The sequence below is a fragment of the Dama dama genome, chromosome 11 (genome assembly GCF_033118175.1).
Source record: "Dama dama isolate Ldn47 chromosome 11, ASM3311817v1, whole genome shotgun sequence".
Taxonomy (NCBI): domain Eukaryota; kingdom Metazoa; phylum Chordata; class Mammalia; order Artiodactyla; family Cervidae; genus Dama; species Dama dama.
Genome location: NC_083691.1, coordinates 6,697,817 through 6,716,460, shown reverse-complemented (window position 1 = coordinate 6,716,460; position 18,644 = coordinate 6,697,817). Strand labels below are relative to the sequence as shown.

At 51.5% G+C, this 18,644-nt stretch overlaps 2 protein-coding genes across 3 annotated transcripts; one reads left to right on the top strand and one right to left on the bottom strand.

Moving 5' to 3' along the window:
* Positions 1–1,237: 1,237 nt before the first annotated feature.
* Positions 1,238–8,500, top strand: TOR1B (torsin family 1 member B). Of its 2 annotated transcripts, XM_061154421.1 has the most exons (5): positions 1,238–1,509; positions 2,144–2,409; positions 4,122–4,297; positions 5,890–6,017; positions 6,474–8,500. In XM_061154421.1, exons 1-5 carry the CDS (start codon positions 1,311–1,313, stop codon positions 6,713–6,715), a joined length of 1,011 nt encoding a protein of 336 aa, XP_061010404.1. In that variant the 5' UTR covers positions 1,238–1,310; the 3' UTR covers positions 6,716–8,500. The 2 variants fall into 2 exon arrangements, 1 of the variants encoding a protein (XP_061010404.1); XR_009694625.1 differs by lacking the exon at positions 4,122–4,297 and having other exon boundaries at positions 6,474–6,613.
* A 1,983-nt stretch (positions 8,501–10,483) lies between these two features.
* TOR1A (torsin family 1 member A) lies at positions 10,484–18,478 on the bottom strand. The gene is made up of 5 exons (XM_061154418.1): positions 18,229–18,478; positions 17,324–17,589; positions 14,499–14,674; positions 14,273–14,400; positions 10,484–11,082 (listed from the first exon to the last, which is right to left on the bottom strand). The coding sequence occupies exons 1-5, from the start codon at positions 18,407–18,409 to the stop codon at positions 10,832–10,834; spliced, it is 1,002 nt and encodes a 333-aa protein (XP_061010401.1). The 5' UTR covers positions 18,410–18,478; the 3' UTR covers positions 10,484–10,831.
* Positions 18,479–18,644: the final 166 nt, after the last annotated feature.

The window sequence follows — 18,644 nt, the reverse complement described above, 5'->3', positions numbered from 1 at the left end:
TCACAACAAAGATCTGGCGTGACGGACATTAAAGCCCCCTAGGCGTGTCACAGCTCTCCGGTCTTGGACAGACCGTGTTATAGCTCTTAGACAAATCAGTGTTACAGCTCCGTGTTACAGCTCTATTTTATTTAGAAGATAGCAGGAAAATCCATCTTCCAGGCGTGAGGGCACGTCGATCCAAAGACGCGAAGAGAAGAGCGCCCCATCACGCGGGGGCAGGGGTGAGGGGGGAAGAGAGAGAGAGAGAGAGAGAGAGAGAGAGAGAGAGAGCTTTGGCTCCTCTCTTTATATGTTTCTCTGTCCCTGGGCCTGTCCTATGTAAATTGGGCCAGCCAGGAGTGCTGTTTGTTTTACCTGAGGTCCTCACTCCGGACCTTCCTTTGTTCTATTTTCATGGGCCTTTCCCTTCCAGGTCTTTTAGCTACCGCCATTTTGGACTCCTTTTCCCTATTCTAACCACCTAACAGTTCGAAACAGAAGCTAACCACTCTAGTATTGTTGCTTGGAAAATCTCACTGGACAGAGGAGCCTGGCAGGCTACAGTCCATGGGATCGCAAGAGTTGGACATGACTTAGCGACTAAACCATCACAACCACCAAACGGGTCCCTAGACGACTTTCCTAGATGGTTTTTCCAGTAGGCATGTATAGATGTGAGAGCTGGACTATAAAGAAAGCTGAGCGCGAAGAATTGGTGCTTTTAAACTGTGGTGTTAGAAGGTTCTTGAGAGTCCGTTGGTCTGCAAGGAGACCCAACCAGTCCATCCTAAGGGAGATCAGTCCTGAATATTCATTGGAAGGACTGATGCTGAAGCTGAAACTCCAATACTTTGGCCACCTGATGCGAAGAACTGACTCATTGGAAAAGACCCTGATGCTGGGAAAGATTGAAGGTGGGAGAAGAGGACGACAGAGGATGAGATGGTTGGATGGCATCACCGACTGGATGGACATGAATTTGAGTAAACTCCGGGAGTTGGTGATGGACAGGGAGGCCTGGCGTGCTGCAGTCCATGGGGTCGCAAAGAATCGGACAAAACTGAGCGCCTCAACTGGACCAAGCTGAGACAACTTTCGTGCCACTCACAAAGATGGCGGCACAGAGCCACGCCCCTGAACGGAGACGGCTTTCGTGCCACTCATAAAGATGGCGATACCGAGCCACGCCCCTCGCCAACGAGGCCGTCCTATGGGGTGGGTGGACCTGGAAGGCAGAAGTGACGCTACCGGAAGTCCATCCCACCGCTCTGCTGCCTAGGGGACCCAGGCTGCTGCCAAGGCAGTTGCGGCGGGCGGCCCTGTGGGCTATGCGGCTGGATCCTCGGCTTGGGGGCGCCGCGGCGCTCCGGCTGCTGCTGGCGGCCCACGTGGTGGCGGCATTCGAGCCTATCACTGTGGGCATCGCCATCGGGGCCGCGTCGGCGCTCACCGGCTACCTGTCTTACAAGGACCTGTACTGCCGCTTCGCCGAGTGCTGCCGCAGCGAGCGGCCGCTCAATGCGTCGGGTACGGCGGGGCTACCCTGGAGGGGCTCGCGGGGCGCGGGAGACAGGCCCCCCGCGGGCGTCAGCGCCCCGGCATCCCGCGCTCACCCTTCGATGGGGTAGGAGGGAGGAGAGGTGGAGTTTCGGTCTCGGCTGCAGCCTCGGAAGCCGTGTCTTCGGAGAGAGCCTCCGGATCGCGGAGGGTCTGCCCAACTTCCTCCCTAAAAGTTTGCATTCCTTGGGAGGACAATAAGAAGAAACTGAAAGCAGCCGCCCTGCTGCGCCGTGTCGACCCTGTTAAGTACTTTTCAGACGTGCAGCGTCCGCCCCGAAAGCCATCTGGCCCTCGGTTTTCTTCCAAGCCGGTAGGGGTGGCTGGGGGAATAGCAAAGCAGCCCAGTCGAGAGGGCCAGTCCTTGGATGAGTGAACACATTTAGTTAGCTTACTTCTCCAGTCCGTTTCCTTGGAAGTGGCCTCGTGTGACCGCAGCCCCGTGGTTCTGCCTCGGTGCCAGCCCTGGGGTTTGACAGAGATCCCATGCTGGACCACTTTGCGAACCTGTGCCTCCCACTTTGGCCAGCTGGGACGAGCGCTGCTCTTCTGGTGCGTGTTTAATGTGTATTTTTCTTTCTCGTTCTCGGGCTGGCTCCTGCAGCCCTCAAGCAGGACTTGGAGGAGAAGCTGTTTGGGCAGCATCTGGCCACAGAGGTGATTCTCAAGGCGCTGACCGGCTTCAAGAACAACAAAAATCCCAAGAAACCACTGACTCTCTCGTTACACGGCTGGGCTGGCACAGGCAAGAATTTTGTCAGCCAAATTGTGGCTGAAAATCTTCACCCCAAAGGCCTGAAGAGCAACTTTGTCCACCTGTTTGTGTCGACCCTGCACTTCCCTCATGAGCAGCACATAAAACTGTACCAGGCAAGGAATTGTTATCCCGTCCTCTGGCTTCTCCGACTGGTCTGGGTGACCTGCTCCCTGACTCCAGCCTCTGTTTCTTTCTTTGCGCTGCAGCAGCCCCAGGCCCCGCTGGTTTAAGGCACAAGTCCCCCACCCTGGCGACCCTTTGCCATTTGCAGTTCTCCTGCAGCTTCTGCCTCACCGATTCCAAAATAATACAGGGGGGTGTGGGCGTGCTAAGTCATGTCCAGCTTTTGCCACCCCATGGACTGTTGCCCATCAGGCTCCTCTGTCCATGGCATTTTCCAGGCAAGAATACTGGAGTGGGTTGTCATTTCCTTCTCTAGGGAATCTTCCCGATCCAGGGATCGAACCCGCATTTCCTGCATTGGCAGGTGGGTTCTATATCACTGAGCCACCAGGGAAGCCCAATACAGCGGGGTGATGTTCCATTAAAAGATGGAGCCAAGAGCGGGAAGGCGACTCGCCCCCTACAGTCTTTGTGACCTTATGGCAAATGAGAAACTGGAACCCGAATCTCCTGTCTCCCAGTCTGCAGGGTAGCCGTGCTGTGCAGTGAGTATGCGCAACATCCCCGTCACAGCCCTTGGTTAAGTGAAACAGACTCAAATGGCTTTATTTAAGGCTCCTTTGGGAATTCCTTGGTGGTCTCCTGGTTAGGACTCCATGCTTTCACTGCTGAGGGCACAGGTTCAATCCCTGGTCAGGGAACTAAGATCCCTCAAGCACAGCCAAAAATGAAAAAATAAGATTCCTGCCTGTGATGTAGCTTCAGCTTGGCCTCTGCATTTAAGCAGTGAGAACCAGAAAAATTTTTTTTCTCCTCAGTAATGGTTTTTCCCGTTGTTCCTTCCGTTCTTCACATTCTTGGCATTGTATTGTTAACTTGTCCAGTCGGGCTCTTGTTTAAATGGACATCCTTGTAAAAGTTAGTGTCCCTACTTAAGTGTTAGGTGGGGACTGAAATAGGAATAGAAACTGAACAAGGAAGTAAAAGTGGATATTTGCCACATAAACAGTAAGACAGGGAAGACAGCCAAAAAGAGAGTGATTTTCTTATTTTCCAAATTCTTTCATAAATCCCTAGAAATACAGGCACAAATGCTTGTCATGAAATGTCATCTAGGTCAGCGTCTTTGTTCACTGCGCTTGTAACACCATTTTAAGGCACTGGTCTTGGACACGGCACCAGGCTTAGTCTAGTTTCTCATTCCTCAGTATGTCTAGTAAAATTGAGATTTCCATCTACAGTGAGATGAAAATAACCGGTTGGTTACCAGTGAAACGATAAATATTCACATATCTTATACTTCTTATACTTTTAAAGAGTTGCATTGTGTACCTCATTTGAGTTAGGAAAACACTTATTTGCCTTTTAGCACGCATCTCTGCTGGTTTTCCCCCCACTTTTTTTTTTCTTTATTATTCTTTGAAATTTATTTTTTTTAATTGGAGGCTAATTACTTTACAATATTGTAGAGGTTTTTGCCATACATTGACATGAATCAGCCATGTTCCCCCCCACTTTTTATAGATGAATTTTCGGAAAAGTAGCTACCCCATGAGTGGAGGTTAGGATGTCGTTTTTGTTGTTAAACCCCAGAGAGCTCTGATTTTTCACCCTCCTGAGTGTGAAGAACAGCGTAGCACTTCTCCCCTGGGCACACCCTTTGAGTCCCCGTGTCCCATTTCTTCTTTTATGGTTGGTCTAGGACCAGTTACAGAGGTGGATCCGGGGTAACGTGAGTGCATGTGCGGGCTCCGTGTTCATATTTGATGAGATGGATAAGTTGCATCCGGGAGTCATTGACGCAATCAAGCCGTTCCTAGATTACTACGAGCAGATTGATGGCGTGTCTTACCGGAAGGCCATCTTCATCTTTCTCAGGTCAGTGGGAGGCGTTTCTTGAGTGGGGATGTACAGAGCCCTTCATTTTCCCAGGGCTAGAATGAGGTTCCGGGGACAAACGTGCCAGCCTGGCAAAAGTATCTTGCAGACTTTTTCCAGGTTGCTGATGTCACCATGGCACTGGCAGAGGCAGAGGCAGGAGGAAACAAATGAAGGAAATTGTTGCTGATAATAGGCAATTTTGCTACCTACACATGTCATCTCTGGGGTTTATAAAAAGTCGTAGCGTTACACACCAAGTTGTTTTTTTTTCCTCTTCCTGAGAAAACGGATTTTCAGCTCCTGAGGGCAGATGCTTTTTTTTTTGGTATACCAGTACATAGTAAATACTCCTTGATTAAAACTAAACTTTAGAGAAATATCACAATCTGATTCCATCTTAGAAAACTTTACAGTGTTTCCTGATAATAAGTGACATCAGTAGGAAGTCATTACAACCCTTTAATACATCTAGACGGGTTTATATATTTAACCTTAAAATAAGCTGCATAGAAACTGAAAAGGAAAAAAAAAAGAGTAAACTTAGAGCAGGTACGTTTCCTGATTAGACAGTCTTTTTCTTAAAATTAATTTTTATTGGAGTCTAGTAGTTTCTGTGGTAGTTTGTTGTTCAGTCGCTCAGTCATGTGACCTCTGTGGCCTCAAGAACTGCGCCACGCCAGGCCTCCCTGTCCTTCACCATCTCCTGGAGTCTGCTCAAACTCATGTCCATTGAGTCGGTGACGCCATCCAACCATCTCATCCTCTGTTCCCCGCTTTCCTCCTGCCCTCAATCTTTCCCAGCATCAGGGTCTTTTCCAATGAGTTGCCTTTTTGCATCAGGTGGCCAAAATATTGGAGTTTCAGCTTTAGTATCTGTCCTTCCAATGAATATTCAGGACTGATTTCCTTGAGGATTGACTGGTTTGATCTCCTTGCAGTCCAAGGGACTCTCAAGCATCTTCTCCAGCATCACAGTTCAAAAGTATCAATTCTTCAGCACTCAGCCTTCTTTATGGTCCAACTCACATCCACTTGTGACTACTGGAAAAACCATAGTTTGGACTAGACGGACCTTTGTTGGCAAAGTAATGTCTCTGCTTTTTAATATGCTGTCTAGTTGGTCGTAGCTTCTCTTCCAGGGAGCAAGTGTCTTTTAATTTCATGGCTGCACTCACCATCTGCAGTGATTTTGGAGCCCAAGAAAATAAAGTCTCTCACTGTTTCCATTGTTTCTCCATCTGTTTGCCATGAAGTGATGGGACTGGATGCCATGATCTTGGTTTTTTGAATGTTGAATTTTAAGCCAGGTTTTTCACTCTACTCTTTCAGTTTCATCAAGAGGTTCTTTAGTTCTTCGCTTTCTGCCATAAGGGTGGTTTCATCTGCATATCTGAGGTTATAGCAAAGTGTCATATATATATATATACACTCTTTTTTGATTTTTTTTCCCATCTAGGTCACCACAGAGTATTGAGTAGAGTTCTCTATGCTATACAGTAGGTTCTCATGAGTTATCTTTTATATATAGTAGTGTGCATATGTCATAAAGTCAGTGTGTGATTTTAATCTGGTTTCTTTGGCAAACTCAGCAACGCAGGCGGGGACCTCATAACTAAGACGGCCCTTGACTTCTGGCGGGCCGGGAGAAAGAGAGAGGACATCCAGCTGAAGGACCTGGAGGCCGTGCTGTCTGTCGGAGTCTTCAATAACAAGCACAGTGAGTCTCCCCGAGTGGGTGCCTGTGCCCTGCCCAAAGCATCACCATTCTCTCTCTTTTTACTTTTGACCCTGTGGCTTGTGGGATCTTAGTTCCCCAATAAGGGATCAAACCCATGCCCTGTGCAGTGGAAGCTCAGGTCCTAACCACCAGACCGCCAGGGAAGTCCCAACCATCTCTCTCTTTAAGCCTTTCACAAGACCACAGAATCCGCTTGTGCCTGTAGCTTGGCTGAAGTAGGGACTTTCTTTTTTGGAGGGCATGCTATTCTAGAAGCCAGTTAGCGGGGGTAGCCAACCAACCATTACATCAGGCTTGACCAAAAGAGAGTCTTGAGGGCCGCAGACGTGGGGAGTGTGCTGGGGTGGGGATCAGGACAGGCCCTGCAGGAGCCGCACGCTGGCGGGCTGACAAGGACAGAAGTGGCAGGAAACCCAGCCGTGCCCTGTTTCGCAGGTGGCCTGTGGCACAGTGGCCTGATAGACCGGAACCTCATCGACTACTTCATCCCCTTCCTGCCCCTGGAGTACAGACACGTGAAGATGTGCGTGAGGGCGGAGATGAAGGCCCGCGGTTCCGCCATCGACGAAGACGTCGTCACCCGAGTGGCAGAGGAGATGACGTTCTTCCCGAAGGACGAGAAAATCTACTCAGACAAGGGCTGCAAGACCGTGCAGTCACGGCTGGATTTCTATTGAGCTCTCGTGTAGGCAGGCTGAGACGCGACCGGGCGCCCAGCAGACCTGGGGCCCGGCCCGAACAAGCACTTTGAAGACCTCTTCGGGGTTTGCACGTTTGCACCTGTGGACTCGTGGGATCCGGAAGGTTCTAAGGGTTGATTTGTGAAATCACGTTCTGCTGTCAAGTGAACTTATGTTGCAACATGACGGCAGCCCAGCTGTTCATCACAGTTGGAAATGAACTTTTGAAATCTCCCCTCCCCGCCCCCCCCCGCCCCTGCCACTTAACTGCCCTTGACAGAAGTGCCTTGAAACCAGAGGCCAAGGACTCTTTCTGACCCAACAGTACCCACACCACAGAAGCTGAACTGAAGTTCAAGGGCTAATGCAAGCCAGGGAGCATTGGTTTTCACCTGCCAGAAACACTCTTCAGCTGAAGTTCTTTTTCTTTTACAGAACACGTTCACCAAGAGGAAGTATTTTCAGGTAACACTGGTGGCACCTTCAGGCACAGATTGTCCCGTGGGAGAACCCAGGTCTGAAGGCCGAGCACACGGCTGGGTGAACCGTCTGCTTGTGGGGTGGGGGCTCCATGCCAGGCCCCTGCGGCCCCGCAGAACGGGCAGGACCTCTGCTTCTGTCCGTGGCTTTGCTGCTGTTTACAGCCCTCGTCATGGATTCCATCTCCAACCCTCACTTGGTGTTGACCGCAGCCTTTCTGGTACTACTCCGCCTCCTGAATTTCAGCCACGGCTCTGGGTCCCACCAGCCATCTCATCTCTAGAGATGGATCAGAATGCAGCCGTTGGCTTTGAGTTTGAGTCCTTGGTTCCCACGGTGGAATGTTTGTCTGTTACAGTTTACATGTGGGTCAGCTTTTCACTTGACTCCACAGAACCATTTGAAATCTGCAGAACCCCATCTCTCTCCACAGATGACACGTGCCAACTGAACAGTCAGCTTGCAGGTTCTGCATTGCCAAGGAGGAAGTACTGTACACTAGAAATGCTTGAGTTTTCAAGGATATGGCTAATTTTGAATAATGTTTTTACTTGGGAATCTTAGATAATGGAGATACGAAACGTTGCTTATTTTAAAACCTGGGAAGGGATAATTGCCCGTTCCTTTATCAGATGCCCTTAAAACAGATGATTGTGGCTGGTCCTGGGTGTCATCTAAGAATGATGTCCTTTATGGTGGTGCCAGGCTGCACTGCCCTGGCCTTGGGGAAATAAGACTTTGATTCCAGCCAGTATGAATCACTCTTATCTTGTGGTTGCAGTGCAACTGAAGACACGTAATGAGAACATGCAGCTTTTTTATATTTATAAGATGTGGCAGAAGGAACGTTCCTTCAGCATGGCAGTGCCTTATAGAGGATCACACTCAGTCTTTAAAAAATGCCAAGGTGAGGCTTGAAACTTTTAGTACATGTCCTCAAGTTGGACCCAAGTTAAATTTCATTTATAACCTTTTGGGTGTCTGGTCAGGAGGAGATAAGATTTCTTGTTTACAATGATGCAATAAACTCAAGACGTGTTGGCTACCTTTGGACTGCTGTTATTGACTTGTAACTTGAAAAGACCACAGATGCCCACGGCCCAGCCTCCTCACCCTGCATAAGACGTAGATGAGCTTGGACTGACCTGCTAACTCACTTCAGTCTTGTCCGACTCTGTGTTACCCCATAGATGGCAGCCTACCAGGTTCCGCCGTCCTTGGGATTCTCCGGGCAAGAACACTGGAGTGGGTTGCCGTTTTGAATGTCAAACAATAAAGCTTAAATTTTATCATGAGACGCCACTTGCAGATTTTTTTTTCTGGTTTATTTGGGAGCTCTGAAAAGTTTGAGCTGAGAAGAAAGGCTCTTTATTAACTCGGGTGAATTAGGCTTACTGGACATGCTGGTTGGCTGTCTTCAGGTCATACAGAATCAACGTTTACCTTAAAGGCTGTTCAGTACAAAGTTAAGTTGGATTAGATGATGAGTCACAGCCCAGCTAATTTTCGTGGATGTAAATACCATCAGAAAGAGCTGGCCTTACTTTATTTTTTGGCTGCACCCCACGGCATGTGGCACCTTAGTTTCCCCACTGGGGGTCAGAGCCACACCCCTTGCACCGGAAGGCAGAGTCTTAATCACTGGACCACTGGGGAAGTCCCAGGCTGGTTTTCTTTCTAACAGATATGTTCTAAAATTAATGCAGGCAGGAAAGCGAGGCACTAAAATGTGATTCACGGCTGCCATTCTGCACCTAAAGCGTGGCTGAGCTGAGACCAGGAAACCTTGCCTGGTCTTCCAGCCCAGAACCTGGAAATAACAAAATCCTTGTTATATTAACCAGATCTCAGCTTAATCCCTCAATCTGGGCTCTTCGGTGAGTGATTTGTTCACACTGGCCCTTCCCAGGACTGAGGATGGAGCCCTTTCTAGAAAGTTGAGAACTTCACCATCAGGTCACCCACTCCCCCCGTTTCCTGGTTGGAAGTGCTCACCCCATGAGCCTGCCCTTCCATCAGGGTACCAGGCTACTGCTGCTTCCACTCCCCCCCCACACACAGCCTCATCTGGAAGACCGAACTTTCTAGGTGAGTCAGGGGATCCGAGTGTCCCCTACTGGGACTCCCCGGGCCTGGGGACTTGCTCAGACGAATTGATAGCCACAACCCATGACTCCTGGGGACACGACAGCAGGCCAGCTTCAGGGCAACATCAAGAGCTTTCCAGTGCTCAGGGCTGCCTTAGGGGCCTGGGTGGCCTTAAGGAGTTCCTGAACTGGGTGCATAGCCCTGAGGCAGGGGGTCCCCCCTGTCTTCTGTGCCTGCTGAAGACCACCCCTGTGAGCACTGCAGACACTCACACCCACAGGAGCCCTTGCAGGCACATGTGTGTTGCACAATACGAGGTATTCAGGCGCCTACACCGCTCTGCTGCTGCCTGGCTTCTCAGTGGGGGCTGGGTCTCCAGACTTGGATGAACTTCACACCTGGGAGTTGGGAGCTCCATGAACACGAGACACCGTGACACCCCAGGGCACTGAACAGAGCCGGAGCCACCCAGATCCTCAGCGGTGTCACACTCCTCCCCATTTCGGCCTGGGATGCTCTGTTAGGTCTCAATTCACAGCTCAAGCACAGAAGGTAGGGCCTCGAGGTGTCTGTTTTCTCACTTTTAAAAAAATGTATTCACGAATCACACCATTTTGTTGTAAAGTGGCAGCATTTGCATTTAACAAACAGAAACACTGCCCAGCATCATGGGGGCAGCTAAGGTTTGGGGAGTTCTGATTAAACATGATGAAAATGAGTAAAAAAAATATGAAAAACCATATTTTATGAAAATTTGGCAAAACCTGCCACTGAGTGCATGACTCACTCAGGAATGGAAAGCAGAGAGGGGCCTTTGCAAAGCTGACTGACAGGCAAGAGACAGGCTTGCAGACCCTTTTCTTTCCAGGAAATTCTGTTTCTAACAAATTGTTCACAGTGTTACTAAGATCATTCACAGTGTTACAGTTCACAGTGTCACTGTGATGAACACTCTTGGGAAGGACACTTGGGCCTTATCTGTGACGGGCCTGAGTGTGTCTTCTATCTAAAGGCTCATCGCCCTTGTGATGGTCATCCCATGACAGGTCTGCTGGCCGCTCTAGCCTTGGTCCCCAGTCACGCCATCCTACAGAGGACAGACTGAGGGCGGCAGGCTTGGGCATTTATGCAGTGGTGACATCACGGCATATGTTGTAATGATAGGAGATTACTAAAAAACACACACAAGTCAACAACTTAAGAGTCTGAAAAGTTTCTCATAATGTTAAAAACCATTTTAAATAAAAATTATCACATTTTCCAGTAAAACTGATTCATCCTTCCTTGAAACAGAAACACTTAAAATTAAAACATGATTTTTTTTAAAAAAAAATCATGAGCCCTGGCTTGGCTGGGCGCTGGCTCCTCCCCTCCTCTGCAGGCCCCGGGGGCTGTTCCCCATCTGCATCTGTCACTGACAGCCTGAAGGTTCTGCTGGATGAAAAAACAATGCCCGGGGAAGTGCCTGTCCTGTCACACAGGAAGAACTCATCTTGCTCCTCCTCCAGGACCGGAGCGGGGATGCGGGAAGCCGCTCTGGTGCCGTCAGTCATCGTAGTAGTAATCTAACTTGGTGAACACGGTTTTGCAGCCTTTGTCGGAGAAAACTCTCTCCTCTTTGGGGAAAAATGTCATCTCCTCGGCCACCCTGCTCACAATGTCCTCGTCCACCCTGTAGCCTCGGGACTGCATTTCGACTCTGATGCACATCTTCAGGTGTTTATATTCCAGCGGGAGGAAGGGAACGAAATAGTCGATGAGGTTTCGGTCAATTAAGCTGCTGTGCCAGAAGCCGCCTGGGAAAAAGAAAAAGGTGCTGTTCATCCACTGTCCGTCCGTCCGTCCGCCCGCCCGGCCACATGCATCGGCCGGGTGTCCACCACGAGGTGGAGCCCCGCGCCTGCCCTCCAGGGGGCTCGGTCTAAGGAGCAGGCAGACTAACCAGTGAGCTTGCCCAGCTTGCCCAGCTCGACAGCGGGGGTGAGACTGCTGGGGTGATGCTCCTGCGACAGCGGATGACAGGGTGACGCCACGGTGGGCGGGGAGGCCTCTCAAGACGTGAGCTCAAGACCTCAAGTGGGAAGGAGGCTCACTGGCCGTCCCAGGACAGACAGGCCATGCAGGCGAGGGACCAGAAACTGGCAGGTTCCCGGGAAAAGACCAGCCTCTTGGAAATTTGCGACTGGCTGGGGTTCCTGTAGCTGGATTAGCGACAGGGTGGACGCTCACTGCTGCCACCACCGTGTCCAAACCCTCCTGAGGGTTTGGGGGACCAAAAGAGCCCCCGTCCTGGTAGGTAATGTGTGAGGACAGTGCTGTTCCAGCTGCAGGGCGCGCGCTTTCCCGGATGAGGCCTGAGCCGCCCGCGGTCACGGGTCCCCCCGAGATCCCCAGCCTCTGGACCGTCCCACTCCCTCCTCTGAGGCAAGGCAGCACCCGCTGGGTCGCAGCCCGAGGTTCTTCAGAACTGTCTCCCCTTCTGCCTTCCCGCTTCCGGCCTGTGCCTTAATCCTGGTCTGGCTCTGCCGCCATGCCCACCTGGGTTTCTCCCCCACACTACCAGGTGCTTCTCTGACACCACCCGGAGGTCCTACAGTTCACCTCGGTTCTGATGACACCGCACCCAGAGACTGCGTCAGGTCCCACAAGACGGCCCCCCCAGCCCCCGACCGGAAGCTCCGGCTGTCCCCTGTGCTTCTGAGGTGCCGACGCCGCCCCCTCCTTGGGTTCAATTACTTTGCAAGTGGAGCTCATGGAACTCAGAGAAACCTTTTATGACTAGATTACTGGTTTATATAAAAGGATATGACTCAGGAACAGCCAGCTGGAGGAGATGCACGGGGCAAGGGACGTGGAGCTCCCATGAACTCTGAACCTACCACTCTCCCCAAACCTCTGCGCCTTCACCAGCGCAGAGCTCTCCGAACCCTGTTCTTTAGGGTTCTTACAGAAAATTCTTTACATAGGCATGACTGATTAAATCACTGGCCACTGGCGACTGATTCGGCCTTCAGCCGCCCCTCCCCTCCCCAGGGGCCTGAAAGGGTTGGAGACTGAAAGCTCTAACCCTCCAATCCAGGGCAGTTCCCCTGGAAAGCGCCCCCCACCTTAGGTATTCTCCAAAAGTCACCTCACTTAACACAGACTCCGGGGTGGCTCAAAGGGGCCTGTCAGGAACATCAAGACACCTTTATGGCTCTTGCCACTTGGAAACTCCAAGGGCTTTAGGAGCTCTGGGCCAGAAAAATGTGGACAAAGGCCAGACACGTGTTTCTTACTGTCAATCACGGCATCACCACTGGGGTTTATCCTTTTCCTGCCCAATGGGGCTTTGTACACAGCTGGTGCTCGGTAACACCTGACTGCCTGGAGGGGGTGCAGTCTGTGGCCGTGGGAAAGAACCAAACTGAGGGCTGAGCGGTAGGCCCGCAGCGAGTGGGACAGCCCTGGCCAGTCTCCTGAAGGCCTGCTGGACTTGGCTGAGGCTGGGGACGGAGCCCAGCCAGGCAGACGCTAACCTGCCTCCCAGGGTGCACAACGGAGGAGCCGTCCAGTCAGCCAGTAAACAGACGATTCCAGGTATTGCCAAGGGCTATGAATGCTCACTGGGGCCGGCAGGCAAGGAGGGCGGAAGGCTAATCAGCCAGGGAGTCAGGACAACCAGGACCCCCAGAGACCCCTGAAGATCGCTCAGGTGCAGCAAATGGCCTTACATAACACTGACTGATCATTCCCTGGTCGATCCTCAGCCTGACCGCCCCTCCCCCACGTGCCCCCACCCACGTGCACTGGGACTTCAGCGGCCTGCTCCACACCTCTGCTCCCACGCCTCCAATGTGTCATTTCCCCTGCTCCCTGCAAACCTGCTCCTCCTGGAGACAGTACCCTGAACGAACAGGGCGGGCAGGGAGGCCCTGCCAAGTGCTCAGGCCAGATCCTCAATTCCTTTCTCATTCCCACACAGTCCTTTAGGAAATTTCACTGTTTCTACCTTCAAAATACATGCCAGGCCGACCGTGACCTCCCACCCCCAAGCCACCAGCATCTCTCCCCGGGGTTGCTGGAGCCGCTCCTCGCTGGCCTTGCCCCTGCCCCCGCTGCTGCCTCAGTCTGTTCTCCACCTGGCAGCCAGGCAGCCCTGTTAAAACTAGGTCTGAACAGGGCAGTCAGCTCAAAACCCTCCAAGGACTCCCTTTTCCACTTGCAGTCAAGCCCTGCTGTGGGTCCCCAGGCCTTCCACGATCTGCAGCCCACCCCTGGCTCCAGCTCTTATCTGGCCTCCCGCTCTTCTCCTATGTTCCTCTTCGTCCAGGCACATTCCCACCTCAGGGGCCTCGTGTGTGCTGTTCCCTCTGGTGCGATGCTTTTCCCTCTTGTTTCCACATGGCTCCCTCACTCCTCAGGTCAGCTCAGATGTCACCCTCACATGAGCCTTCCCTCACCACTCTATTTAAAACTGCAGCCCATCCTTGTCGGGCTATTCCTCCGGGGCACAGACCCTCAGAGTTCCACGGTAAGGCAAGAAAGCAAGGGACCTGACGGCCCATCTCCATCAGAGCATCCCCAGCAGCCTTCCTTGTTCCACCACCTGCTTTGACTTAGCTGAAGAAAACAGGAAGCAAATTTTCAAGATCTTGAGGATCAACAAAGTTCCTCTTTCTTGAGTGTGAGTAAAAGTCACCTGGAGTTTGTTTACACAGATTCCCTCAGGAATTCAGACCTCAGTAGGCCTGGGGAAGGGACTGAGAATTGGTCCCAGGTGATGGGGAGGCTGTCAATCTAAAACAGGGATGCAGGATCATGAATGGGGCCAGGGGAGGGGTTTGGTGTTGGGAACAGATAACTCCATTTACTGTGCTTTCTTTTCTTTCACTGTGCTGCACTGCGTATGGGATCTTAGTTCCCTGACCAGGGTTCGAACCCACGGCCCCTGCATTGCAAGTGCAGTCTTAACCACCGGACCGCCAGAGCAGTGCCCCCACTTACTGTTCTTGTTATTGAAGGCCGACACAGACAAGGCATGCTCCATGTCTTTGAGCTTGATTTCTTCCCTCTGCTTTCCACTTCTCCAGAAATCTAAAGCCACGTCTGTGATCCTTTCTGCTCCAGCATTGCTGCGGGACAATTCCAATGAATAAGGACTGGGGTGTTTCTCCTCGAAGCCTCCAGGGCTGGGGCTCAGAGCTCAACCATGTCCCGGCCCCGACTTTACCTGAGAAATATGAAGATGGCTTTCTGATAGGAGACCCCATCCAGGTTGTCGTAATAGTCTAGGTAAGGCTTGATGGCGTCTATGAGGCCAGCGTGCATCTTGTCCATTTCGTCAAATATGAAGATGGACCTCGCACAGGCACTCACATTGCCGCGAATCCACGACTGTAACTGATCCTGAGTGACAAGGGGGAAGCCAAGAGAGATTCTCAGATGTGTGACCGACACAGCTGAGGTGGGGGGGCACTATTACACTACAGTTGGGGTCTACAAAGTCTGCATTTACAAGAGCTTACTGCATGCTTCCCGCTGTGCTGAGAACTTCACGCGAGCTCTTCTGTTCCTCACCACAACCCCACATAGTGGGCATCATCATGCCCATTTTACAGATGAGAAGGCCAAGGCACAACGAGCATAATCAACTGAGACTCCAAAATTTCCCCAATGTCACAAAATTGGTCTGTAACAGAGGGAAGATTTGAACCACACCCTGCCTGATTCCAAGGCCCCGCACCCTGATTATAATTCTTGTCCTGTGACATGTCACATGGATGCTACATTGCTAGTACTCTGTCATCAAAATGAACATATTAAAACATATCCTGTGGACACCAGCCTTCTTGGGGGAAGGCAGAGACTGAGTAACCTCTTCCTTTAGTAAGTCCTTGGAAGAACCAGGAGAAGGGCTCTAACGTTTCCAGAGGGGTAAAGAGACCTCAAGAGCACACATGCTCGAGGATGAGTGTGGGGAGGAACATTCCTGAGTTTCTGAAACAGTGTCTGGAGGCCACTAGAATAAATCTGCTTTATTAAATGGAACATTCCCTACAAACATTATGTAGGTACTTCTTATATTAAGCAATCAAGAGGAGGAGAGAGGATGCTTTTCATCAAAAATTTGAGCTATGGTTTTTCACAATGCTTTCCTAGATGTTTTCCCCTCCGATAAGGAGAGGGCTTCCCAGGTGGCTCAGTAGGTAAAGAATCTGTCTGCAACGCAGGAGACACAGGAGACCCAGGTTGGATCGCTGGGTCAGGAAGATCCCCTGGAGGAGGGCATGGCAATCCACTCCAATATTCTTGCGTGAAGATTCCATGGACAGAGGAGCCTAGCAGACTACAGTCCATGGGGTTGCAAAGAGTCAAGACACAAGTGAAGCAACTGAGCGCACACACAAGTAAGAAGAAAGAGTTAGCTGTTAGTTTCTGAGGAAAATTCTGGAAGTTACAATATAGGTCTTGACTTCTTATGATCTGGGGTTTTGCTTGGCTACTCAGACCATGGATACAGTGTTCCATGGGTGTCTTTTAACCAAAGCAGTAACTTGGCTCTGTTCGTGCAAAATCACTTCAGTCGTGTCTGACTCTTTGTGGCCCCATGAACTATAACCAGTCAGCTCTCCTGTCCATGGGATTCTCCAGGCAAGAACACTGGAGTGGGTTGCCATGCCCTCCTCCAGGGGATCTTCCCAACCCAGAGATCAAACCTGTGTCTCTTACGTCTCCTGCGTTGGCAGGTGGGTTCTTTACCCCTAGCACCACTTGGGACGCCCAACTCTGCTTTGTAGATGTGAATTAACCTCTATTTACAGAACAAGAACCTCAGGAGAGCTGGAGTGACTTGAACAAGGCCACAAAATAAGTCACTGTTTATATGAGGATTCCCTCAGGTCTGGCAGGCTCCAGCAGCCAAGGCCTTCCATTCTGCTCCTCCCTCTTACAGACAACAACAGAGAACGTACACGGAGCACTCATTATAGACAAGACCCTGTTCTAAGCACGGTTCACCTGTTTTATTATGATCTTCCAAAACCCATCAAGGCAGTTAACTACTGCATTTTCTATTTCACAGACCAGGAAACTGAGGTGCAGGGAGGTTATGTAACTTGCTCAGTCACATAGCTATTAAACAGTGAAGATGGAATGCTAACTAGGAAGACCAACTCGTCCTTATTTGCCTGGAACTTTCCCAGTTGTAGCAGCGAAAGCCTCACATCCCAGGAACTCCCGAGCAGTCAGTGACCCTGATGCTCATCCAAGCTGAAGGGAAAAATGTGTTCACACAGGTGAGACCAAAAAAAAAAAAAAAGAGGCAGTAAGTTACCAGTGATCTGAATGCTCATGTGCTGAGCATCATGTTGAGCACATGAGCACATATTCGACAGGTTTAAGAGCTCAAGAAATTCTCAGACTTCCCCTGGTGATGCAGTGGTTAAGATTCCCAGCTTCCACTGCAGGGGGTGGCACGGGTTCAAACCCTGGTCAGGGAACCAAGACCCAACATGCTATGTGGCACGGTCAAAAATTCTTTAAAAAGAAATTCTCACAACCGCCTGATGAAGATGAAGATGAAGAACCTGAGTCTCAAGAGAGGTCAGGTGACTCTTCCAACATTACATAGCTTATAGGTGGGAGCCTGGGGCTCAAATTCAGGTGTGTCTGCCCCGGAAGCCAGGCTGTTAAATCAGTGAGTTCAAGTGTAAAACCAAACTTAGGCCTCTCTAGAAATGTTTCTCCTTTTATAAAACATGTTAGATTTGAAGAGCTTTAAACTGGATTTGATTATATCCATCTCTAAAATCCTACCACACCACTTACTGAGTACCACACGCAGTCTGTTTTCAGAAACCACCACAAGCTTTGATGGTGTCATTGCTCCTGTCATCTCCAACCCTCTGTAATTTCCACACTTTTTAAGGGAAAACGACACGTGTGGCTGTTTTCAGAGTTCACTCCTTTCAACACAGGACATCCAAATCCCATCCCCCAACAAAGAAACCCCAAAGCCAGCATTATCCGGGAAGGATCCCAAAATTTGGCCCTTGCCTTATACAGGGTGATATTCGAGATGTGTGGGAAATGCAGCGTGGCCACAAACAGGTGGACATAGTCACTGTTCAGACCACCCTCGTAGATATTCTCCGCGATGATCTTGCTGACAAAATTTTTGCCAGTGCCTGTCCACCCGTGCAGGGAGAGGGTGAGAGGTTTCTTGGGCTTCGGGTTGCTGATGAAGCCAGACACAGCATTTAAGATGACTTTCTTTGCAAGATGTTGTCCAAAGAGCTTGCTGTCGAGATCCTTCTGCAGCGCTGCGAAAAAAATCAAAGCCAGTCAGGCGGGGAGTAGGGGGACACACCTGGCAAAACATAGCCCAGTTTACAGGTTCACGTAAAGCCAGCAAAGCCCACCAAGGTCTTCCAAGCGTTTACTGGGACGCAGACGTAGGTAGGCACTCGGCCCAGGTGACCCGTGAGTCCAGGAGGCCCTCCCTCTGCAAGTCCTGCCCACTCTTTCAGATGAGACCCCTGGCTCCAGTGCCTCCGCCAGCTGCGCGAGCCCCTCACCCCACCCCTGTCCCACCCCACCCGAAGGCCGGCAGAAAAAAAAGGGCAGCGTAATTCGGCCCCGCTGCTCCGCGTCGGGAGAACCCCCCCAGCCTTCCCGTCTCCGGCGAGGAACGAGCAAAAAAAATCTCTGAAGGAAGTTTCCGATCGTCCACCCGCCCGCTTTCTGGGCGAAGGTGCAGCTGGCATCCGCAGGTCTCAGACCAAAGTCCTATCGGCCTGCGGTCGTGGCCCAGGAGCCAGGCCCTGTGCCGCACGCCGGTTCCGGGTCCGGGCCCCACCTCCAGCCACCGGCTGGGCACTGCCCGGGCTTCCGGGCCTCCTGGCCGCCCCCCGCCTCTGACCCCCTTTCCAGCTCTCGCACCAGCCCCCGGCCCATCCTACCTTCCCGGCTGAGGCTCCGCTTCGGGCTGCAGCACTCGGCGAACAGGCAGTAGAGGCGCGGGTAGGAGATGTAACCGGTGAGGACGCCGGCCAGGGCCAGTCCCAGGCTGATGGGCTCCACCGCCCGCACCGCCAACGGCGCCAGCAGCAGCAGGCCCAGCGCAGCCCGCCCCAGCTTCATGCCGGGACCCGCGCCACCCTGCGCGTTCTCGCGCCTACCGCCGACCGGCGCCGCCACCAGACCGCGCTTCCGGTTCCTCCCGCCGGCGCCGACATTCTTCAAAGAGGCGGATCGCCTCCGACGCCGGCGGCCGCCATCTTTGTGAAGGGCAAAGCCCTTTCCTGCTTTGGGCGCTGGGGTAGTTGGAGGGGCCAAATTTTTTTCTCTTTTGGTAAAACTTGCTTTTGGGGAACAG